This window comes from Schistocerca nitens, chromosome 5 (assembly GCF_023898315.1).
Source record: "Schistocerca nitens isolate TAMUIC-IGC-003100 chromosome 5, iqSchNite1.1, whole genome shotgun sequence".
NCBI lineage: Eukaryota > Metazoa > Arthropoda > Insecta > Orthoptera > Acrididae > Schistocerca > Schistocerca nitens.
The window spans coordinates 26,000,223-26,026,217 of NC_064618.1; the positions used below are offsets into that span (position 1 = coordinate 26,000,223).

A 25,995-nucleotide genomic window follows, 5' to 3' on the forward strand; every position below is an offset into this window, starting at 1 on the left:
AGGATTGATGGTCACGAAGTCAATGAAGTTAAGGAATTCTGCTACCTAGGCAGTAAAATAACCAATGACGGACGGAGCAAGGAGGGCATCAAAAGCAGACTCGCTATGGCAAAAAAGGCATTTCTGGCCAAGAGAATTCTACTAATATCAAATACCGGCCTTAATTTGAGGAAGAAATTTCTGAGGATGTACGTCTGGAGTACAGCATTGTATGGTAGTGAAACATGGACTGTGGGAAAACCGGAACAGAAGAGAATCAAAGCATTTGAGATGTGGTGCTATAGACGAATGTTGAAAATTAGGTGGATTGATAAGGTAAGGAATGAGGAGGTTCTACGCGGAATCGGAGAGGAAAGGAATATGTGGAAAACACTGATAAGGAGAAGGAACAGGATGATAGGACATCTGCTAAGACATGAGGGAATGACTTCCATGGTACTAGAGGGAGCTGTAGAGGGCAAAAACTGTAGAGGAAGACAGAGATTGGAATACGTCAAGCAAATAATTGAGGACGTAGGTTGCAAGTGCTACTCTGAGATGAAGAGGTTAGCACTGGAAAGGAATTCGTGGCGGGCCGCATCAAACCAGTCAGTAGACTGATGACAAAAAAAAATGTGAGAACTTTTTGGTCTTTCATGTTGGGGAACAAGACAGGCCTCTTTGCTTCAATCTGGTGCAGCAACCGCACCATCCAAAGCTCTCTTCCCCCGAGTGATGGATTGCAGTAAGATATCACAGCACTAGAGAGTGAGGTATGAGGATTGATAGGCATGTCTTCATGCGCCATCTTAAGCTGTTAATACAGAGGTTCACACGCACTGACAAAGCGATCGACAACAGCAATGACGATGCTACCTATACTACTTCATAAACTGCTACACCAAGAAGAAATGTAGATGATAAACGTGTATTCATTGGACAAATATATTATACTAGAACTGACATGTGATTACATTTTCATGCAATTTGGGTGCATGGATCCTGAGAAATCAGTACCCACAACAACCACCTCTGGCCGTAATAACGGCCTTGATACGCCTGAGCATTGAGTCAGAGCTTGGATGGCGTGTACAGGTACAGCTGCCCATGCAGCTTCAACACGATACCACAGTTCAACAAGAGTAGTGACTGGCGTATTGTGATGAGCCAGTTGCTCGGCCACCATTGACCAGACGTTTTCAATTGGTGAGAGGTCTGGAGAATGTGCTGGCCAGGGCAGCAGTCGAAAATTTTATGTATCCAGAAAGGCCCGTACAGGACCCGCAACATGCGGTCGTGCATTATCCTGCTGAAATGTAGGGTTTCGCAGGGATCGAATGAAGGGTAGAGCCACTGGTCGTAAGACATCTGAAATGTAACGTCCACTGTTCAAAGTGCCGTCAATGCGAACAAGAGGTGACCGAAACGTGTAACCAATGGCATCCCATACCATCACGCTGGGTGATGCGCCAGTATGGCGATGACGAATACACGCTTCCAATGCGATTTCACCACGATGTCGCCAAACACGGATGCGACCATCATGATGCTGTAAACCATGATGACGTTTTGCCATTCGTGCACCCAGGTTCGTCGTTGAGTACACCATCGCAGGCGCTCCGGTCTGTGATGCAGCGTCAAGGGTAACTGCAGCCATGGTCTCCGAGCTGATAGTCCATGCTGCGGCAACTGTCGTCGAACTGTTTGTGCAGATGGTTGTTGTCTTGCAAACGCCTCCATCTCTTGCTGATGCTGTAAACCATGATGACGTTTTGCCATTCGTGCACCCAGGTTCGTCGTTGAGTACACCATCGCAGGCGCTCCTGCATGTGATGCAGCGTCAAGCGTAATCGCAGCCATGGTCTCCGAGCTGATGGTCCATGCTGCTGCAAACGTCGTCGAACTGTTCGTGCAGCTGGTTGTTGTCTTGCAAATTTCCCCATCTGTTGACTCAGGGATCGAGATTTGGCTGCACGATCCGTTACAGCCATGCGGATAAGACGCCTGTCATCTTGACTGCTAGTGATACGAGGCCGTTGGGATCCAGCACGGCGTTCCGTATTACCCTGCTGAAACCACCGATTCCATATTCTGCTAACAGTCATTGGATCTCGACCAACGCGAGCAGCAATGTCGCGATACGATAAACCGCAATCGCGATAGGCTCCAGCCGACCTTTATCAAAGTTGGAAACGTGATGGTACGCATTTCCCCTCCTTACACGAGGCATCACAACAACGTTTCACCAGGTAACGCCGGTGAACTGCTGTTTGTGTATGAGAAATCGGTTGGAAACTTTCCTCATTTCAGCACGTTGTAGGTGTCGCCACCGGCTCCAACCTTGTGCAAATGCTCTGAAAAGCTAATCATTTGCATATCATAGCATCTTCTTCCTGTCGGTTAAATTTCTCGTCTGTAGCACGTCATCTTCGTGGTGTAGCAATTTTAATGGCCAGTAGTCAAGTAATCCTATCCTCCTCTGATCAGATACGAGCAGTTACTGTGCGCCCGTCATGACCAGACATCTTCATGGACGATTTGTCAGATGGTTTCTTTCCTCTTTTCACCTAAACCTCGCCTGGGCTTTGCCAAATCAGATGATCGCAATTATAGTTTTACTCAGTGACCATGAATGTTCTTTTCCACTTTGTGTTTATTAGCCAATGTATTATTTCGCGTTTCGAACTCTTGTACATGTTTTTGCTCACAGAAATCATAATAGTGAATCTAACACTCAATAGAAAGTAGCTCATTTTTTGTTCTCTGCACACGTTTCACTTCACCATTTTCCCAGATCCTCTGTAAGTTCTGTGGTTATGATTACTCACGTCTGGAAGATCTATAGAGAAGTTAGTAATTGTCATTCCGTAGCTAGTTGTATGGAATTTAAACTAAAAATCCCGCTGCGCTTCGAGTTAAACTTAGATGACTAATAGTTTTTCAGTAGATTTCGTATGACGCTGCACACCAGTAGTGTGTCACTTAAGTGCTGTTGTAGCTGCAAACAAGTCGGCAGAAGGGCAGGTCCAGCAAACGATACAGTCTCAGAATTCACATATGACCCGCACAGATGCCTATAATAAGGCTTCCCTGGGAAGAATAATTAATTCCTCCACAATGGACACCGTGTAACGTTCTATCAATCATTCAGTTCTTTTACAAGAGAAATCCACTTCTTGGTCACGGAATCATTGGAGAACACTGTGTTGGTGTCCTCAGCCTTGAAGAAAATATTTCCCTAAGATGTTCTTTTAACCTGCCTAAAAGGCGGAAATCGCAAGGCGCAACTTATGGAGTGTATGTCGTATGCCTCCAAACCTCCCACAGAAAACGCAACAAAACTTGTGTTGTAGCACCGTGTTGTGCTGAAAAATAATTGGTTACTTTTCCAAGTTTTTTGTTCTTTACGATGCAGTGCAGCGATGTCGTCCTAAATTAGAAATCGACATTAATGGTTGTTCCCTTTGACATAAACTCTGTGCACAAACTTGTTCATAGTCAAAGAAAACGGTGGTCATGACCCTCGCTGCTGACGGCGCAACTTAGCATTTCTTTTGCGGGGGCGACGCGATGTGTCTCCATTACGCTGATGCTCTCTTCCTTGCGAGTGAGTATGAAGAAATCATGTCTCTTCGCCCATAATGATGCAGCTTAGGTACTTGTTGCCTGCCGAGGACAAACGCTCAAGTAAGTCCGGAGACGTCATAGACAGTGCGTCGATGAACACGGTGGCGGGACCTAGCGTGAGCAGAATTTCCGATACCGCAGACGGATGTGGGACGTGGTAATGAGCACTGCCTATTGAGACACACCTCTGCTGGGCAGTGTCCGTGACCTTGACTGCGCGATAACTGCTAATCTCTCCCGAGATTGCCCGGACACTACCGTTTACATCGGTACCGACGGCCTTCCTTCACGATCAGCAAAACCCACGTCTGTCAGGTCTCATGCAAACTACTGTCATGTTTTCTATACGCGACGTTGCATTCGGTCCATTTACCGCTAGAATTCCTCAGTTAATCTTCGTGAAATTCAAAGTTACTCCTCAGAAAAATCTTTGTGCAATTTCGACGTTTTCCCCAAAAGATTCGTTCTGTCCTAATTCCCGCAACATTGTAGTACGTTACCAGTTGTTGAGCAGTTTCACTTGTACGTGTGATACACCTGTTACGCACGAGCAGCCGAACTCTATCTGCAGGAAACACAGGGGTACTCTCTTTTGACAATGTCTCATACTCATTTCACAATGGTCTTAGTGTGTGATGATATGTGTAGCTTACTTTCTAAGATCCGTACATATTAAATTAGTCTGTAATTTGATTTGAAGTTGTTTGTTGCCACACGGTCCAGTCACATTAATGTTAGCACCTGTGAAAAACCTAAATAACCACCTTTTGCAGCGCAGACGTATGAGCGTCGTTGAAGTTCTAGATGGCAGCTACATGGATGTAGAGCCGCACTGTTTCTAAGGCTGCGGCCGGCTGGGGTGTGCATCCGTGGCGACAACAGCGCAGTCGAGGTGGTCCCACAGATTCTCAAGTGGGTTTTGATTCAGGGGGTCTGGCGGCCAGTTTACTAAACTCATCGTCGTGCTCCTCAAGCCACGCACGTACACTGCAGGCTGTGTGAGAAGTTGCCATCGTGCCGAGGAGAAACAAACTGCGAGTAGAGATGGTCCCCAAGGGATGGTTGCATTCTTGATCGATGTGCCCTCCAAAATGGCAAGAGCAGCCGCGCTTTGCCACAGGAGCATTACCCAGCCAACAACTCTCCCTCCTCTGGCCTGGACTCTTCTGACGATTGTTACAGGGCCGTACACACCAACGGCAGTAATCAAAGAGAGCGTGAGAGCGTTTTGTTAGTGCGGGTTGTCTACATAAGGGGCAAGTATCCACTCAGGGGCAAGAGCCTGTCGTTCTCTTTGATTGACAGGTTGCGACAACCTGGGATAATCGTTCCTTTCGATTGACAGTCCTTAACATGTGGTTCCCCAATGCGTCCCCCTCTCCCTCCTCTTCCCAAGACCTCAAGAAACCTACAAAGCCTCCCCACTCGCTCTCGCTGATACAGGTATACTTTCAGGCCGATGTTATTCCAAAAGCCCCCTCTCACTCTTATCAGTACGACTGCTTAATTAAATTGATCAGTTGCTTAACCCCTGCCTCTCTGTTAAACCAACCAACCCTCCCCTCCCCTCTCCTAAAAACCCTACCTGGAAATTGGCGGCTGTGTGGTGGAGAGGGACAATCTCATGACAGGAAATTCAATTACGCAGCAGCGGGCGTATTGTTTATTCATAAAAAATTCAGTCTGTAGAGGTTGGATTTCTCTTGCTCATCCTTCTCTGCTATATGGCAAGATGCAAGTCTTGCAAAGAAAGTAATTACATGGATCATTTTTTTTATTCCGATTGCGTAAGGAATACCGTCATGAAACTCCCATCACACGTAATTACAACATTAAAAATCGGTCAGTCACGAAACACGCACCGTCACCTTGTCCAGAGGACCGTGCGCAATGCTGTCACACCCCGTCCAGTGGACCGTGCCCAATGCCGGCTCACGCCACCACTTACGCAGCTCGCTCGGAGTTCTGCAAAGCGACATGCCATGCGGCACGGGGGCAGGTGTCCGCTCGGGCCCGTGACACTCTGACCGGATGTCATGCCAATATTCAAACAAATACATCGAGAAAATTCATATCGGAAACGCGTGCTGTTTCTACGTTTCTCCTCATGTCATGTTGGGCCTGCACGTGCTGTGAGTCACAGTCAGACGGCGACGCAAACAAAGCAAACGCCTGTAGAATACCGACGCACGCGAGAACTCCGTCCTTCCAAGGAAAATGACTGATTGGGAATCGTTCCAGAAATACTACTGAAGTTAGTAAATAATTCATATGCAGTCATGTCATCGTGATGTAGGGGATATAAGGCGAGTGCGACAGCTCACCGCTCCCTGCTGCAGTCAGTCTCTGAAAAAAGAAGAACCGTGAAACATCACCAGCACTCGAGATCCTCATCTGCCTCTCCATCGCAGAAGACGTGTAAAAGTAAGATGTCATTGCTACCATTACTGCACCTAGCAGTTCCCTTTGTTCATTCAACCCTACATCTTTGTCTGTGGATTCTTATTGTTTCCACTCGTTGTTCTTTGTTCAGCGACCTCTGGGGTGTGTGTACCAGCAGCAGCCACCATTGCCTCGTCGGGACTTGTAGCGAGCTCTGGCCTGTCGGAATCAGCAGCAGCTGCAGCACCCTGGGCTCCCGTAGCGCACGCACCCCACTTGCCGGAGCAGGACAAGGAGCCAGTGTTGTCTGTCACACTCACTGATTTAGACATCCGGCAAGGCCCCGACTCTCAGAAGAACTGTGCTGGGGACTCTACACTACACGGTGCGGGTCAGTACTGGTCTCTGACGTTTGCACATCCCACAACATTCCGGTATAACAGCAAGGACAGAGTGAGAGGCTGCCTATTCATCCCCCCCCCCCTCTCCCAACGCCCACCCCAGCAGTGCTATACTGCTTTTCACTTCAACGTATTATTTAACAGCTAGTGGTTCAAAACACTTAAATATTGGCGGCATAGAAGCACCAATGGACATTGACTGGCATGTTGTGTTAGACAATGCGATGAACTAAATCGCGCAGAAAATTACATCTACTAACCGATGACCTCTTAGTATTCTCCATCTCCGGACATTTACTGTGGGAGTCTTACACTTTCTGTAACATCACCGTACGACGGCGTGACACTCGTAGTGGGATCTGGAGATCGATCCATTTATCTGCACACTCCACCGTTACAAACTTGTTTAATCTAGAGACGGCGCTATCCTTTGTGCTGGGAAGACTGAACTGCGGATTGCCTTGAGTTCAAACTGTGTGTAAAGACATCGTGAACAATCTCCATACATATAGTGTGCATGCAGATGATGTAGAATAGTACATCAATACGGCATCAAAAGAAGAATCCAGTTTGAGAGAAATACATTCTGAATTTACTGCATACAAGAAACTCTTCAGAGAATTATCAATACATTACATGAGTTAGTTAATGAAAACGGTAAGAAAGTAACAGGCTTAACTGACAAGATCGAAGCTTTTGAGGGAAGATACATGTGGAGGACCTTGCTGTTGAGAAAGGAGACCACGCACATAATATGAGGAGGAAGAGCGGATATATAAAGCCTCATGCTGCTGAGATGTCTGATTAGTATAAATCGAGATGTCAACGAAAAAGAAAGTCATTCAGGCGCAGAAAACTGTTCGAGAGAAATTACGGTTACTGAGGTTGGGCCATATGGATCGACATCAAACACTGAGAGAGACCTTTAAGCCAGTTACTGAATCTCTCAGGCAGCACTCAGCAAAAACAAAACCACACGATAACGATGGTGTTGCCATGGACGAATTCATTATCCGTCACGCTCCTTGTCAGGTAGATAGAACATTCGGCGTCATCAGGGGAAGGCCGTACGTACACGCAGAATATAAATGTAACGAATAACACAATACATGTTGGTGTCAGGCACCTGGCTTGATGAACCTTATTTTCCTAAGACCCACGAAAAAACTGACACATTATTCAGTTAATGATGGGGAAATGTGCCGTGAAATACTGCATTTGACTGATGTTCATAAGATCACCAAAATTCTGAGCAACAAGAAATATAAAACCAATACTTGATGTTGAAAACAAGAACAACAACAGCAGTGTCGATGGTATTGACAATGAGCGTAAAGCTGTGCACAATCGAATCCCGCACATATATAGTATGACGACACCAAAGAGCTAATAAATCGACTACATTTGCTCATGGCATCAGCTACTGCAGGTAATACAACTCATTCGAATGAGGTTGTTTCAGTAATCTCTGAACTCAGAAAGAGAGGTATCATCGAAAAAGTATGGAGACAGTAATTCGAGAACTGCACAAACCAACACGCAAAACATACCCCCATAGGCATGTTATGATTAAAGGTTTGGATGATTTATGGCAGGCTGATCTTGTAGATACGAGGGAATATTCACATGAGGATAATTGATTCAAATATATTTTAATGGCTATTGATACATACTCGAAATTTACCTGGGCATTAACTGTTAAAACAAAACGGGGAGAAATGTCGCGGATGTGTCTGTCCGTTTGCCGCAGACAGAAACGAATCGATACCTGGGCAACCTCCAAACCGATCACGGTGAAGATTTTTGCAATAGGTACTTGAAGATTGTGATACAGAGCGTGGAACATCTGAACAGAACAATAAAAGGTCAAATGTAGACGAGTTTTAATGACAGCGGCTCATACAAATGGACAGATATCCTACGAGAAATAATTGCTCAGTATAATCGAACCAAACATAGCACAATAACAATGAGACCAATCGATGTTTGTGATAATGGACTCATGGATACGGTGTAGCAGAAATTTAATGCATGTGATTTGGTACTTATAACAGAAGACGGTGTTTGAGAAATGATACCTACCAAACTGGTCAACAAACACATTTACAGTTTCCAAAGTGCAAAGAACGAATCCTAGAACTTACGTCCTTCTACACCGAGGAAATGCAGAAGCGTTCTGAACCCGTTGTGTTTCCCATGGGGAGCGTCATAAGACGTCGGGCAAACGAATTACTAATTAAATGGCTTGGTTTTCCTGCAGCAAAACACAGCTGGATTGACGCTGCTGATTTGCTATATAACGGGTTGCGTAGAGCACAACCGGCACAGTAGCATTACACGTGTGCTAGGAGACGCATTAGAGGATTTGGTGGTATTCTAGACAAACTGCCGGTGGATTTACACATTCCGGGATATAACTACTGTAGAACTGGAACAAAGCTTCAGAAATATTTGACACGAGGTGATAAGAGGGTTAATCGGCTCGACGGAGAGTGTGTTGAATACGACGCTGCATACGCTGCAAATAAAGATCTCCAGTGTCCTCGTTTTCCAGATAGTATTTGAGCTGATAAGGCTAATGCGGTACGCAGAAAAAAGGATGTTGGCACTGCAGTATTTGTGTTTAGGAGTGATGAATTTCAAGCGAGTTATGAATGGTGCACGTTTTGCACTGAAGAAGAAGAAGAAGAAGAAGACGAAGAACAAGACAACGATGGAGAGGAAGGAGGGGTGTTTAAAGCACTGTGTCCTGACAGCGATGTATGCAGCTAAAAGTGCTCTGAAGCAGGCTGTTGGAAGAAGATGAAGAGGATGGGTTAAAGCAGCTCGAGTCCTACCAATACCCAAGACATAAGGTGGTTTTCATCCATTCCGCATCCCAGCCTTCTTCGCTCTCTCGACGGGTGGTTAAGCTGCTGGTGCTGCGGCTATTACTCGAACAGTCAAGAATGCGCAAAACTACCAAGCGCAGTTAGAAGAAGCAAGAAGAGAGAACCGCGTGATGGCAGCAACAGGCATCGGAAAGGGACTAGAAACCATACAGGATAGGGGTTGGTCTGTTCATAAACTTAAAAAAATGACCATTAGCAGTGCTACCAGATCTGTCACTCACAAATGCTGATCTTCTTAAGTCTATTAGAAAAAAAATTCAACATTTATGCGGGATACATCCGAAGACTATGTCGAAAACTGGTGAATGTGGTATTGTGAATTTAGATGTGCTAGAAATCCAGGCACCCACTGGATGTCATATGTGATGAAAAATGCACTTTGTTACTGGTTTCATTAACTAGCGCATTTAATGTATTGATCATTCTCAGAAGAGTCCGATAATACGTCTTTAGCTGCCTGCACATACTTCCAACTTCATGCACGCTAGCTTGAATTTTCGGATCCATTTAGATTCGATCTATGTACACTCATTCTCCCGGGTTGAGAGCTATATATGTCCGCGAATATGTCAATGGTGCAGCGTATAGTGACATATTCACCTCTCTTATCGGGCTATATGTACAGAAACTCTTGGAATTTTCGCCTGTACCTACCATCATTCAGTTTTCTTGTTTTATAAATAACGACAAATAGATGGTTTGAATGATTCCAGCAATGGGCACGTACCTTTACAAAGTCATTGCACGCCATGTCAGTTCCTATATGTGCTTGGTAAATGTGTGCTTGCCTTCTTTGAAGGCTATAATGAGTTTCGCATTATCCCTAACCAACTGTTTCGGAATTCTGGAATGTGTGTGGCTTAGATAAAATATACCAGCATCCATATGAAGACTGAAACAGAAATATTTTCGCATTTGGTCCTATTTTTCCACAGCAATATCGTCAAATATGAACACAATGTTCGGTTTTACTTTTTCAGGTGGAGAGACATCACCGCTTTCGTTGAATGTCGTGTATGGAATACCTTTTACACGGTGCAATATCTCCTGTAATTGCTGATACTTGGGCTGAAACAGAGTTTTTGAAAATATACGAACAAGTTCAAATCAGACTACATCTGCGTATGTTAGAAGCTCATGAGGACGTTAGTCTTGCCACAGTTGGATGGACGTACAATAATTGCTCGTATGTTATCAGGAAGGAGTATTCCATTCTTCTTCAGGTTTTCTTTTGCCCCTTCACAGGACCAGACACCGACAGCAAAGTTCTAATGCTTCACACACCCATCCATGATACCGACTACGTCGGGTTTTGGTGTGCTACGGGATTTTATAGAAAAAATGAACGCTTGTAATAATAATAATGATAATAATAAAGTATTTGATTGTGAACGCCCATCTGACGGGTCCCCAGGTGGCGGGTAGGGGAATGCCGGGGAGGTGGGAAATTCAATACCACTCGTGGACGAAAACGACAACCAGAATCCACGTTGTGTCTGACCTGGAACGAGCAGCGGCATGGTCGGCGTCTCTTCACCAGGAGGTGCGGCTGTGGACATGCTCCAGGAACTCACAATCCCTGGTTCTGCACAACTAGACAATTGATGACAAGCAAACATGACTCGTATAAGTAATGACAAAATTACCGCAGGTGGACAATCCACCCGCTCAAAAGTGGCAACCAAGCGTTCGGATTCGGGGAGCTTGGAAGAGAGAGCAGTCGGAAACTTCCACGAAAAACACACCACGAATGTGGGCGCTTTCAGTATTCCGACACTTGTTAAAGCAGCAAAATTACACGATCTCACAACCGAACTCACGAAGCACAACATTCAAATTCTCGCCTTGCAAGAAAAACGCTATACAGATTCAGAAACGATAGACTACAATAATTACTGAATCTTCAAAAGTGGAACAAACAAGAAAATTGCCAGAGGAGTAACACTACTTGGAGTGCTCTTTATTGTAGACAAAAAGGTGCTGGACCCAGTGACAGATGTGAAACCCATCAACAATCGACTAATTACCCTAAGCATCTAACACACAAACGAAAACTACACCTTTATTAGTATATGTGCACCAACAAATGTTGATAATAAAAAAGAGCCTAAAAAAGAAACACAAAGGTTCTGGAAAGAACATGAAACAAAGATGGCCAAAATTCCAAAAGATGTCAGGATTCTGCTCGGTGACTTCAGTGCACAAACTGGCATAGAACACCGGTACAAGAAGACAGGGGGAAACTAACTATCCGGCACACAAATTTACCAACAGAAACGGCACACAACTCATTGAATTACGCCAACAACACAACCTAAAAATTATGTCAACCTCACTTCGGAAACATCCCAAAAAACAAAAAACATGGCGATCTCCCATCCATCATTTGGGAGAATTTCAGACTGATCATGTTGCAATATCATATGACTACCAAAAATAAATTCGCGAGCGCAAGTACGCAGAAGTGCAAATATCGATTCGGACCATTATTTAACCAGAATAAAAATTAAATTCACACCCAAGAGGAAAAACACCGCTGATCCCAGAACTTGATCTACACAAAATCAAAGACACCAAAACCACTGAAAAACTGGGAGAACAACACGCAGAAGATAGGGAGGAATTGCAAAATAAAATCATTAAAACAGCAAAAGATCTGATCCCTCTTCACAAGAAACCAAAACACCCTTCGTGGAATCAACAACGCGAGAGCCGCGCGGAATGGCAGCGCGGTTACAGTCGTCACGGACTGCGCGGCCCTTCCCGCCGGAGGTTCGAGTCCTCCCTCTGACACGGGTGTGTGTGTTGCTCTTAGCATAAGTTAGTTTAAGAAGTGTGTAAGTCTAGGGACCGATTACCTCAGCAGTTTGGTCCCTTAGGAATTCACACACATTTGAACTGAGAATGCGAAAACGCACTAGAAGAAGAAGAAAGGCATTTAATAATTCCAACAGATCAGGAGAAACATAGAAAAATTTTTTCGAAATGCACAAGCAGACCTCTAAGATTTCAAGACAAATGAAACTAAAATATGTCAGTGAGCAACTGCAGTCAACCGAAGAAAACTTCAAAAATACAATACACACGACTTGTACAAGAGTTTCGCATACCAGATCAGAGGGTACTCACCACAAAACCTTTTCTTTGGAAATAAAGATGGTAAATTGGCCCTGACAAAATTGCCAAGTACTAGCCACACACTTTCCACAGCTTTTAAATTCTCCAAAACCCAAAGAGAGATTCCCGAAAGTGCAGCCAGAAACCTCACCACAGAATTCGTTACCGCCAACAGAAGAAGAAATTAATGCGCACATCAAGAAACGTAAAAGCAACAAAGCATCAGAGGAGGACGGAATTGTAGCAGAACTCTCTAAAACTTTAGTCCCAAATTCACTCAAAGAAATTACTCAAACAATCCAAAACATCTAGCAAACCAAAAAAATTCCGAATCACAGGAAGGTTGCTCCGATTCATCCACTACATAAAAAAGATGATAACTCAGACGTAAACAGCTACAAGGGGATCTCTCTATTAGCAGTCCCCTACAAAATTCTGTCAGCTTCTCTCTTGAATGGAACACAACAGCAATTAGAACCCAAAGTAGCAGACTATCAAGCAGGATTCAGACTGTACTGATCATGGCCGGAGTAAATTCTCCTATACTCAAAATGTGAACTCACAGACAAAAACCTGTAGTATGCACATTTGTAGATTTAAAAAAGCATACGATTCGATAGACAAGCCCTCATTATTCCAAATTTTAGGAAAGAGGAATTAGATCCCAAAACACGAGAAATCCGAAAACAAACACTAATTGGCCCTAAATCTAAAGTAAAATTTATGGTGGAGATCTCAGAACCCTTCGACATTCCAACGGGTGTGAGGCAAGGTGGTGGACTCTCTCCTACTCTGTTCAACGTAGTTCTAGACAAAGTTATGGAAGAATCTGAGAAATAACTCAAGAAATGTGGGGGTTGGAAGCCAGTCTGACTGGGCGTTGCCAAAAACAATCTCCACTTACCATATCTTGCATTTGTGGGCGACCTGGCGATAATAACAGAGGATGAGCAGCAGACTGCAGTCAAACAGCTAGAAATTCTCAAAGAATGTGCGGAAAATATATGTTTACAAATTTCATTTGAGAAAAGTGAATTCTTTTGTTCCAAAACTTGAGAACGAAATATGGTAAAATCAACAGGATCTCATACTTAAAATACCTTAGAGATTTTATTGAACCGACAGGTACTGAAAAAATCTCACAGCAACATTGCTTCCAAGAAATTAAAAAAGGATTAGGGTTAACGCAAAACCTCTACAACAAAAGATCAATGTCAAGAGGGGCAAAAATTCGAGACTACATTACTGTCTAAAACCAGCAATTCCCTACACAGGTGAAAAACTAACTCTCAACAGAAAACAGCAACTTGAAGATATCAAAAAAGGAGAGAGAAAGATCATCAGGAAAATTCTAGGAGGAAGACATACCAAAGACGATTATAGGCTACAACCATGTAAAACAACAGAAAAGTTTTCAAACATCGAAACTGATATTATGAAAAGGCGAATGAAATTCTTTGGTCACCTCAGCCGACAACCAGAAAATCGATTGACTAAGAGAATAATAGATTATGTAACCTTAGTTAAGAATTCCACACCTTGTCTAGATGAAATTCGAAAGGACCTAAATAGTGCAAACATAAGATCAGCCGAAATTTGAGAAGGAGACACCTGCAGACGCAAAGTAGATAAATGGGATGTTATATCAGAGCAACCAAAAGGAAAACAGTGCAGACCAGAGTGATCGGATGAGCGTAAACAAGCGTTTCTGGAAAGAAGGAAAGCCTATCAGGAGAACAAGAAGAACTCAAAGAAACATTTGATCGAGTTATTTGCTTAACGTCTTCCATTTCTGGGGAGAATTCGCCAATAATAATAATATATGTAGCCACTATAGCGCAATCATCTTACTGAGTGAGCTACAATGGCTACATTTTACGTTGTATAATGATGGGGTAGTTAAATAAGTAAAACAGCAAAGATTTGCGATTATATCTATTTTATTTACATTTCAGCAATGATACATAGGCTGCATTACATGAACAACAACAAGAAAAACAACTGGTCCATTGTTTACAGCATTGCCCGAATAACTGTTTCTTGTGTGCAGTAAATCAGCATGTATTTCTCTCAAACTGATGGCAGTTTCTTTACCTTCGGCTTTTGACATCGTATTGATGTACTGTTCTATATCATCTCCATGCACACTATATGTATGGAGATAGTTCACGATGCCTTTATACACAGTTTGAACTCACGGCAATCCACCGTTCAGTCTTCCCAGCACAAAGGATAGCGCCGTCTCTAGATCAAACAAGTTTGTAGCGGTGGTGTGTGCAAATAAATGGATCGATCTCCAGATCTCATCATGAGTGTCACGCCCTCGTACAGTGATGTTACAGAAAGAGTGAGACTCACACAGTAAATGTCCGGAGCTGGAGAATACTAAGAGGTCATCTGTTAGTTGATGTAAGTTTCTGCACGACATAGTTGATCTCATTCCGGCTTCGTAAACCACACTTTAACACTTCTCGATGCATTTTCAGTGTCTAACACAACACGCCAGTCAATGTCCACTGACGCTTCTATACCAGTATTTAAGTGCTTTGAACCACTAGCTGTTAAATTATAAGTTGAAATGAAAAGGAGTAGAGGGCTGCGGGGAATCGGCAGCCTGTCGTCTACCAAATCAATACTCTGACCTTGCAGCAACACCGGACTATTCTGGGGTAGTGCATACATCGGAGACCAGTACTGACCCACAGCACAGTTCTTCTGAGAGTCGGGAAATTGCTGGGTGTCTAAATCAGTCAGCGACACAGACAACGGCAGCTTGTTGTCCTGCTCCAGCAAGTGGGTTCTGTGCTCTGCAGGGTGACAAAGTGCTGCTGTCGCTGCCGCTGCCGACCCTGACAAGCCAGATTCCGCTGCAAGTCCCGACGAGATGGTGGTGGCTGCTGCTGGTCCAGACACCCAAGAGGTCACTGAACAACGATGAAGGAGAAGAAGAAATAATAAGAATCCACAGACAATGACATAGAGTTGAACAAAGAGAGGGAACTGCTACATGCACCAATAGTAGCAACGACATCTAACGAGTATTTACTCTTACACTTATTCTGCGATGGAGTAGCAGCTGAGAATCTCGACTGCTGGCGACGTTTTACGGTTCTTCTGCTTCCAGAGGCCGGCCGGAGTGGCCGTGCGGTTCTAGGCGCTACAGTGTGGAACCGAGCGATCGCTACGGTCGCAGGTTCGAATCCTGCCTCGGGCATGGATGTGTGTGATGTCCTTAGGTTAGTTAGGTTTAATTAGTTCTACGTTGTAGGCGACTGATGACCTCAGAAGTTAAGTCGGATAGTGCTCAGAGCTATTTCTTGCCTCCAGAGACTGACTGCAACTGGGAGCGGTGAGCTGTCGCACTCGCCTTATATCCCCTACACCACGATCACGTGACTGCATATTAATTATTTATTGACTTCAGTAGTATTTCTATAACGATTGCCAGTCAGCAATTTGCCTTGGAAAGATAGAGTTCTTGCATGCATCGGTGTTCCACAGACGTTTATCGAATAAAAACTGGTTCAAATGGCTCTGACCACTATGGGACTCAACTGCTGAGGTCATCAGTCCCCTAGAACTTAGAACTACTTAAACCTAACTAACCGAAGGACATGACACACATCCATGCCTGAGGCAGGATTCCAACCTGCGACCGTAGCGGTCTCGCGGTTCCAGACTGTAGCGCCTAGAACTGCACGGCCAATCCGGCCGGCGTTTATAGAATAAACGCTGCTTTGTTTGCAGATTGGACCGACGGCGACCGACAGCAGTTCCGGCTGGAAAGGAAAAGAAATGGAGAAAGAACACGTTTCGACAAGAATATCTCGGATATTTTTGTTAGGGGATTAGGACGGCATCCAGTGTGTGAGTCGCGAAGCCGAGCGGAAGCCGGCACGTGGCACGTGGCACGTGGTTTGTCACTCTGCAGAATGCCAAGCGAGCCGCGTGTGTGATGCCGCGGGCCAGCACTGGGCGCAGTCCAGCGAGCAGGGGATGGTGGACGGCGTGTGCTCCACGACCAAACGATTCTTAGTGTTGTAATAACATGTGACGGGTGTTTCATGACAGTATTTCTTACGTGATCGGAATAAAATAAAGCGATGGATTTAATTACACTACTGGCCATTAAAATTGCTACAGCAAGAAGAAATGCAGATGATAAACGGGTATTCATTGGACAAATATATTACACTAGAACTGACATCTGATTACATTTTTACGCAATTTGGGTGCATAGATCCTGAGAAATCAGTACTCAGAACAACCACCTCTGGCCGTAACAACGGCCTTGATACGCCAGGGCATAGAGTCAAACAGAGCTTGGATGGCGTGTACAGGTACAGCTGCCCATGCAGCTTCAACACGACACCACAGTTCATCAAGAGTAGTGACTGGAGTATTGTAACGAGCCAGTTGCTCCGTCAGCATTGACCAGACGTTTGCAATTGGTGAGAGATCTGGAGATGTGCTGGCCAGGGCAGCAGTCGAACATTTTCTGTACCCAGAAAGGTTCGTACAGGACCTGCAACATGCGGTCGTGCATCATGCTGCTGAAATGTAGGGTTTCGCAGGGATCGAATGAAGGGTAGAGCCACTGGTCGTAACACATCTGAAATGTAACGTCCGCTGTTCAAAGTGCCGTCAATGCGAACAAGAGGTGACCGAGACGTGTAACCAATGGCACCCCATACCATCACGCCGGATGATACGCCAGTATGGCGATGACGAATACACGCTTCCAGTGTGCGTTCACCGCGATGTCGCCAAAGACGGATGCGATCATCATGATGCTGTAAACAGTACCTGGATTCATCCGAAAAAATGACGTTTTGCCATTCGTGCACCCAGGTTCGTCGTTGAGTACACCGTCGCAGGCGCTCCTGTCTGTGATACAGCGTCATGGGTAACCGCAGCCATGGTCTCCGAGCTGATAGTCCATGCTGCTGCAAACGTCGTCGAACTGTTCGTGCAGATAGTTGTTGTCTTGAAAACGTTCCGATCTGCTGAGTCAAGGATCGAGACGTGGCTGCACGATCCGTTACAGCCATGCGGATAAGATGCCTGTCATCTCGACTGCTAGTGATACGAGGCCGTTGGGATCCAGCACGGCGTTCCGTATTACCCTGCTGAACCCACCGATTCCATATTCTGCTAACAGTCATTGGATCTCGACCAACGCGAGCAGCAATGTCGCGATACGATAAACCGCAATCGCGATAGGCTACAATCCGACGTGACGGTTCGCATTTCTCCTCCTTACACGAGGCATCACAACAACGTTTCGCTAAGCAACGTCGGTCAACTGCTGTTTGTGTATGAGAAATCGGTTGGAAACTTTCCTCATGCCAGCACGTTGTAGGTGTCGCCACCGGCGCCAACCTTGTGTGATTGCTTTGAAAAGCTAATCATTGCATATCACAGCATCTTCTTCCTGACTGTTAAATTTCGCGTCTGTAGCTCGTAATCTTCGTGGTGTAGCAATGTTAATGACCAGTAGTGTACTTCATTACAAGACATGCATCTTCGCAAACAGCAGAGAATGATGAGCAAGAGAAATCCAACTCACACAAACTGAGTTTTTTACAAATGAACCATATCCCTTATGCTATGCAATTGTATTTCCTGTCATGAGATCCTTCCTATACACCACAGAGGCACCAATTTCCAGATCGGGGAAAGGGAGATGGGAGTGGGGATTGCTCCGTTTCCGCCTTGCGACAACGACAGCACTGTTTTCCACGTCCCCTCGACAAGCTCTTTATGGCCTGCATTGCTAGTGGTGCCACCTGCCGCTCGTGAGTAGTTATTATACGTTGACGTCGAACATAGGTGCTGGTCACACGGATGTGACTGGACCGTGTCTTGTTAGTCTTAATGGTGTCCTCTGTCCCCTGCCCCCACGATGTGAGCAGTGTGGACAGGACGTGACGTGAGGTGGCGCATGCGCAGAGCGAGCGCCTGCAGACGTCGGCCTACGGCTGCGGCTGGCCCGACGCCGGCGCCGGCTTCCAGCGCACGCTGCGCGTCGCCATGGCGCGCCTCCAGCGGCCAATCTGCCTCACCGCCGGCAAGTTCTACAAGATCTCCCGCGAGACCTTCCTGCTGGTGAGTGCCGCAGCCCTTCCTGCCTCGACCTAATGGGGGCGACAGTCACTGCGTCGTTCAAACTCGCTAGAAAACACTCCACCCCTAAAATATACACTGACGAAAAAAAGTTGCAATCCCCAAAAAAAAAAAAAAATGTAGAGTAATGAAATATTCAATAAATAGTTTGGACAAGAAGAGAATAGAAGCTTTCGAAATGTCGTGCTACAGAATAATGCTGAAGATTAGATGGGTAGATCACATAACTAATGAGGAGGTACTCAATAGAATTGGGGAGAAGAGGAGTTTGTGGCACAACTTGACTAGAAGAAGGGATCGGTTGGTAGGACATGTTCTGAGGCATCAAGGGATCACGAATTTAGTATTGGAGGGCAGCGTGGAGGGTAAAAATCGTAGAGGGAGACCAAGAGATGAGTACACTAAGCACGTTCAGAAGGATGTAGGCTGCAGTACGTACTGGGAGATGAAGAAGCTTGCAGAGGATAGAGTAGCATGGAGAGCTGCATCAAACTGAAGACCACAACAACAACAATGAAATTTCGGGAATACATTTTTCGAGGTAATATGTGATTAACGTTGCAAAATCGGGAACTGGAAAATGCGAATCAGTTCAAGTACCTGGGAAGTTTTATCACAAAGGATGCCCACTGCACCAACGAAATCCGAGCAAGAGTCGCCATGGCCAAAGCTGCTTTCAACAAGAAGAGGACTCTGCTCAGCAGCAAGTTGAGTTTGTCAGCCGGCCGGGGTGGCCGAGCGGTTCTAGGCACTACAGTCTGGAACCGCGCGACCGCTACGGTCGCAGGTTCGAAGAATCCTGCCTCGGGCATGGATGTGTGTGCTGTCCTTAGGTTAGTTAGGTTTAAGTAGTTCTAAGTTCCAGGGGACTGATGACCTCAGAAGTCAAGTCCCATAGTGCTCAGAGCCATTTTTTGAGTTTTCCATTGAGGAAAAAGCTGATAAAGTGCTACATTTGGATCATTGCATTGTATGGAGCAGAGACATGGACCATGAGAAAGAAGGAGAAAAAATACTTAGAGAGCTTTGAAATGTGGTGCTGGAGGAGAATGCAAAAGATCTAGTGGAAGTCCGCATAAAAAATGACGATGTACTGCGAAAAGTAGGAGAGAAGAGAAGTATTCTGCGCAAAATTCTTCAGAGAAAGGCCAACTGGACTGGACATGTACTTAGACACGAGGGACTCATACATGATGTCATCGAAGGGAAACTGAGAGGAAACGCAGGACGAGGAAGAAGAAGAATTCATCTGGACGACATGAAAGATGGAAGGAAATACAACATACTGAAGGAAGAAGCTGAAAACAGAGAAAGTGGGGTCAGAAATTCTCCGTACGAAGACATGGACCTGCCACTAGGCAGAATACTACATAATAATAATAATAATAATAATAACGTAAGCGCAAGATAAGTCATTGCAAATGTGAAATGCAGCTACATTAATAACTGCCGTAACCGCCAGAATGCAAAGCTGCATGCTGTGGGTTTCAGAGGTGCTGGCTGTCAGTTCTCGGGATGGAATTCCACGCCTGCTGCACTCGGTTAGTTTGTATCGGTTGTGGACGACGCTGGAGTTGTCGTCCGATGGTCTCCCATATCTGTTCGATTGCAGACGGATTTGCTAATCTAGCAGAGCACGCCAGCATGTCGACACTTCGACACTGTGTAAAGCATGTTGGGTTACAACAGCGGTATTTGGGCGAGCGTTATCCTGTTGGAAAACACCCCCTGGGGTGCTATTCATGAATGGTAGCACAACAGGTCGAGTCACCAGACTGATGTACAAATTTACAGTCACAGTGCTCCTGCTGTTAAACGAAATGGCACCACAGAACGATTCGCGCAGGCTCTCGACTGGCCTCATTCTAACCGACACACGGCCCGTCACTGGCAACGAGAGACAACCAGTTTTCATTACAAAACACAACAGACCTCCACCCTGCCCGCTAATGAGCTCTCGCTGAAGTCACAGACGGCAATCCTTACGTCACACAACATGGCGACAGGCTCAGAACTATCCTTGAGGTAACCGAATTCTAACAGCAGTGTTACTGTGGTGCTAACTGCTGCTCAGATTGCAGCTCCAGATACTTTACGATGCGCCAGAGCCGTTCGCCGAACACGATCGTCTTCCTCTCAGCAGTGGCTCTTGAACATCCGTTACCAGCAATCATGTTCAGCGACTACATTCCTGCCAATTCTTCATGCAATATCGCCGAAAGAATATCCAGCTTCTCGTAGTCCTATTACACGGACTCGTTGAAACTCAATGAGGTGTTGATAACGGCGTCTTTATCGCCTTAAAGGCATTCTTGACTAACATCGACTCACCACATCCAATCTCAAAAGTAACTAACTACCGCACCGTTACAGCTACCAAGGTAGCCCAAGCATTTGGTGTTTCAAAACGTATCGAGGCTTTAAACCGCACGCAGGGAAGGCAGGAAAACATATTCCGCTGAGTCACAACGCGGACGAAAACGTGTGTTGAGTGCTCGTGACAGACGGTTATTGAAGAGGACTGAGCCCAACCTACATAGGTAGGAATGATCATCAAAATAAAATAAGAGAAATCAGAGCTCGAACAGAAAGGTTTAGGTGTTCGTTTTTCCCGCGCGCTGTTCGGGAGTGGAATGGTAGAGAGATAGTATGATTGTGGTTCGATGAACCCTCTGCCAAGCACTTAAATGTGAATTGCAGAGTAATCATGTAGATGTAGATGTAGACATGTATGTGGCGTTACTCTGACCTGACTTTCCTGCTTGTATATTTGTATTTTAACGGTAGAATTTAACCCAGAAGTTTGTAAGCTAATACAAACATTGTGCTCAAAAGGATGTTTGATCAACAGTATCACCAACAAAGAAGGCAATACAGGAAACCTTAAGGATAAAAACGCGACTCGAAGAAGAAAAGACAAATACAATGAAGAGCCTAAGAAACTGGTACACCTGCCTGATATAGTGTAGGGCCCTAGCGAGCACGCAGAAGTGTCGCAACACAGACGTGGTATGGACTCGACTAATGTGCAGGAGGAAACAGACACCATGAGTCCTGCAGTGCTGTCCATAAATCCGTAAGACAACGAGGGGGTAGAGATCTCTTTTGAATAGCAGGTCGGAAGCCATCGAGATATGCTCAATAATGTTTGTGTCTGGGGAGTGTGGTGGCCAGCGGTAGTGTTTAAACTCAGAAGAGTGTTCCTGATGTCACTCTGTAGCAATTCCGGACGTGTGGGTCGTGGCATTCTCCTGCTGGAATTGTCCAAGTCCGTAGGAATGCACAATGCACACGAATGGATGCAGGTGATCAGACAGTATGTTTAAGTACGTGTCACCTGTCAGAGTCGTATCTAGACGTATCAAGGGTCCCATATCACAAGCCCCACAGCATCACAGAGCCTCCACCAGCTTGAACAGTCCTATGCTGATACTCGGGGTCCATGGATTCATGAAGTTGTCTTCACACCCGTACACGTCGATGCGCTCGATACAATTTGAAACGATATTCGTCCGAGCAGGCAACATGTTTCCAGTTACCAACAGACCAATGTCGGTGTTGACCGCCCCAGGCGAGACGTAAAGCTTTGTGTCGTGTAGTAATCAAGGGTACACGATTGGGCCTTCGGTTCCGAAAGCCCATATCGATGATGTTTCGTTGAATTGTTCGCACGCTGACGCTTGTTGATGACCCACCATTGAAATCTGCAGCATTTTGCGGAAGGGTTGCACTTCTGTCTTGTTGAACGATTCTCTTCAGTCGTCGTCGGTCCCGTTCTTGCAGAATCATTTTCCAGCCGGAGCGAGAACGGAGATTTGATGTTTCACAGGATTCCTGATACTCGCGGTAAAATAGTGAAATGGCCGTACGGGAAAATCCCCAATAAAACGCTACAACGGAGACGCTGTGTCCCGTCGCTTGTGCGCTGACTGTAACACCACGTTCAAGTTCAGTTAAATCTCGACAACCTGCCCTTGTAGCAGCAGTAACCGATGTAACAACTGCGCCACACACTTGTTGTCTGATATAGGCTTTACCGACTGCAGCGCCGTATTCTGTCTGTTTACATGTCTCTGTATCTGAATACGTATGCCTACACCAGTTTGTTTGGCGGTTGAGTGTAGCTAATCCGAAGGCTCGATGGTGATCCGTGTGACGGGCGGTGGCGCTTAAGTTCGGCTGCTCTCTTAATAGCTCTCGAAAGGAGCGAAGTGTGTTGTGTGCTGCTACCATAATTTAATCCTCTTTCAATAAAAGTATGGCATTTCAGTCTTTGACCGCTATTTCTTATTTTCAATGACCGGTTTCAGGCTAGCTGCCCATCTTCATATCATAACAGTGAACCGATAATTCTGTATTGACAAGTTACTCTGTAACTGCAATGTATGATCTGAAGATGGGCAGCTAGCCTCAAACCGGTCATTCAAATTAAAAAATAGCGATCAAAGACTGAAATGCCATATTTTTATTTAAAGAACGATCGCAGAAATCCCATTAAGACAATCGTGTCTAGTTTTCATAAAATCATCCCCTTTCGTCGCCACATCACAAACAAAAACACAAACCCAGACTCTGCTCGGCCCTGTCAGGTGAAACTTCTCCACTTGGCGACTGAAAAAACCTTGTGTGTGTTCTGGCCAATAGCGCTCTTCGATTTTCCCTTTTTTCCCTGAACATTACAAATATGTTAAGGCGAAAGTGAAATCAAGCGGATCTCTTAAGGTTAAACTTGAGTTACTAATTTAAAAATCTGATATCCGGACGTTGGTGTTACTGAGCACTGAACCCCTGTTTCAGCTGCTGAATGGCTCCTACTCGTACTTCGCGCTGCTGCACCAGATGAACGACCGCTAAGTGGGGGGTGCGGGAGGGGAGGGGAGGGGCTTCTCCTCTCCTCTCCTCTTCCCTCCCCTCCCCACCTCTCTTCACGCCACTCACGGCTGGCGCTGGCTGCTCCGCCCGGCACTCGACGCTTGCAGTGCGCTACGCTTCTTCACCAGGACAACATTACTACAAGCACCGAAGGCTACGGTTTAACGTCCCGTCGACGAAGAGGTCATTGGAGGCCATGCTCGTTTTAATAGAAGTGTGAGGAACGAAGAAATGCGTGAACTTCCAAAGAGACCGCCGAGCGTTTGGCTTAAGCGAGTTAGGAAAAGTGCAGGAAGCCTAAATCAGGGTGGAATGAAGGGGATCTGAGACCACGATATGAATACTGTGTGCTGACCAGGGATGAATCTCGTCATCCTAAGAGCCAAAAATATGGTTCTGATTCCTTTTTAAAATTATCTGTGTTCGCTAACTACATCCCTTAACTTATGGAACCAAGTTCGTAAATATTTTTATGCCGCAAAACAGAATTCAAGTTAGAAATTTTTGTAAGAATTGAATATTTATGTTGAAACAGCTCTTATACCGTTAACAGTAGTTTTGAAGACCGATATTTAGTCTATTCTGTACTGAACATTATTCGTCTCAAGCTCCATCACGGAGCAACTACCCGAATTTGCCGCTGAATACATGTTTATTGCTTTCTTTTTATCTAACAAGTAGCTATCGAATTTTGATCCGTTACTCCAGAATACCATCTTTTAACACAAATTTCACCAAACGAGACAGAATGCGTACAGTAAAGTAAGTCGAAATTGTGTATTTTTGGTTGATGTTACAAGGCCAGATCAATCATCCACACTATTGCCCCAGCAACTACTGAAAAGGCTGCTGCCCCTCTTCAGGAAACACAGGTTTGTCTGGCCTCTCAAAAGACTCTCCTCAGATGTGGTTGCACCTACGGTACGGATATCTGTATTCCTGAGGTACCCAAGCCAGCTCACCAATGGCAAGGTCCATGGTTCATGGGCGAGCGGGAAAAAAATGGCGTTGTATTTTCTCTCTAACGACTTTTATGTCGACGATTCCTTGTAGCCCAGGTTTCATTCATTTTTCTTTTCTTATTTATCTTCTAATTGCAGGTTCACTTAGAGAGTTAAAGAGGTAAAACACACAGTCACAGCTTCTAAAATTAATTGTCAAGCATTTCTTTTTATTTGTTTCAATAAAAAATTGCATCAGTGTCATTGTCTTGTCTTCATTTCTCATGCGACACTGCAAGCTTGCTACTCTCTTTTAGAATCTAGACTTTAATAAAAATGGCAAGGTACTGTTAATCAGAACACAGGGAGAAGTTGTGATCTAAATGACAATAGATTTATTCATCCTTAACATCACAAGACAACAAAAATGACTGCAGAAACGTCACACAAACATTTTTATTTCACAAACGGTTTCACAAACATGGGGGTCTATGGTGGACAAAGTGATCAGCTGTGGATCGACACATGACGTTAACCGGAACTAATCGCTTTATACATGTGAATCCGGATTATAGCACAAAAACTACGCCACCATCTTCAAAAAAGATAAATATGTTTCGAAAGAACAGGGTGCTGAGAAACATACAGGGTGTTACAAAAAGGTACGGCCAAACTTTCAGGAAACATTCCTCACGCACAAAGAAAGAAAATATGTTATGTGGACATGTGTCCGGAAACGCTTACTTTCCATGTTACAGCTCATTTTGTTACTTCTCTTCAAATCACGTTAATCATGGAATGGAAACACACAGCAACAGAACGTACCAGCGTGACTTCAAACACTTTGTTACAGGAAATGTTCAAAATGTCCTCCGTTAGCGAGGATACATGCCTCCACCCTCCGTCGCATGGAATCCCTGATGCGCTGATGCAGCCCTGGAGAATGGCGTATTGTATCACAGCCGTCCGCAATACGAGCACGAAGAGTCTCTACATTTGGTACCGGGGTTGCGTAGACAAGAGCTTTCAAATACCCCCATAAATGAAAGTCAAGAGGGTTGAGATCAGGAGAGCGTGGAGGCCATGGAATTGGTCCGCCTCTACCAATCCATCGGTCACCGGATCTGTTGTTGAGAATCGTACGAACACTTCGACTGAAATGTGCAGGAGCTCCATCGTGCATGAACCACATGTTGTGTCGTACTTGTAAAGGCACATGTTCTAGCAGCACAGGTAGAGTATCCCGTATGAAATCATGAAACGTGCTCCATTGAGCGTAGGTGGAAGAACATGGGGCCCAATCAAGACATCACCAGCAATGCCTGCCCAAACGATCACAGAAAATCTGTGTTGATGACGTGATTGCACAATTGCGTGCGGATTCTCGTCAGCCCACACATGTTGATTGTGAAAATTTACAATTTGATCACGTTGGAATGAAGCCTCATCCGTAAAGAGAACATTTGCACTGAAATGAGGATTGACACATTGTTGGATGAACCATTCGCAGAACTGTACCCGTGGAGGCCAATCAGCTGCTGATAGTGCCTGTACACGCTGTACATGGCACGGAAACAACTGGTTCTCCCGTAGCACTCTCCATACAGTGACGTGGTCAACGTTACCTTGTACACCAGCAACTTCTCTGACGCTGACATT

General features: G+C 45.2%; 1 protein-coding gene across 1 annotated transcript in view; it reads left to right on the forward strand.

Moving 5' to 3' along the window:
* Nucleotides 1–23,377, forward strand: part of LOC126259529 (putative odorant receptor 92a) — a 106,833-nt gene extending 83,456 nt beyond the window's left edge. Inside the window, exons 3-4 of the mRNA XM_049956395.1 lie at nucleotides 18,350–18,505; nucleotides 23,321–23,377. Of these exons, the coding sequence (XP_049812352.1) occupies nucleotides 18,350–18,505; nucleotides 23,321–23,377 (213 nt within the window). The remainder of the gene's footprint in view (nucleotides 1–18,349; nucleotides 18,506–23,320) is intronic.
* Nucleotides 23,378–25,995: the final 2,618 nt, after the last annotated feature.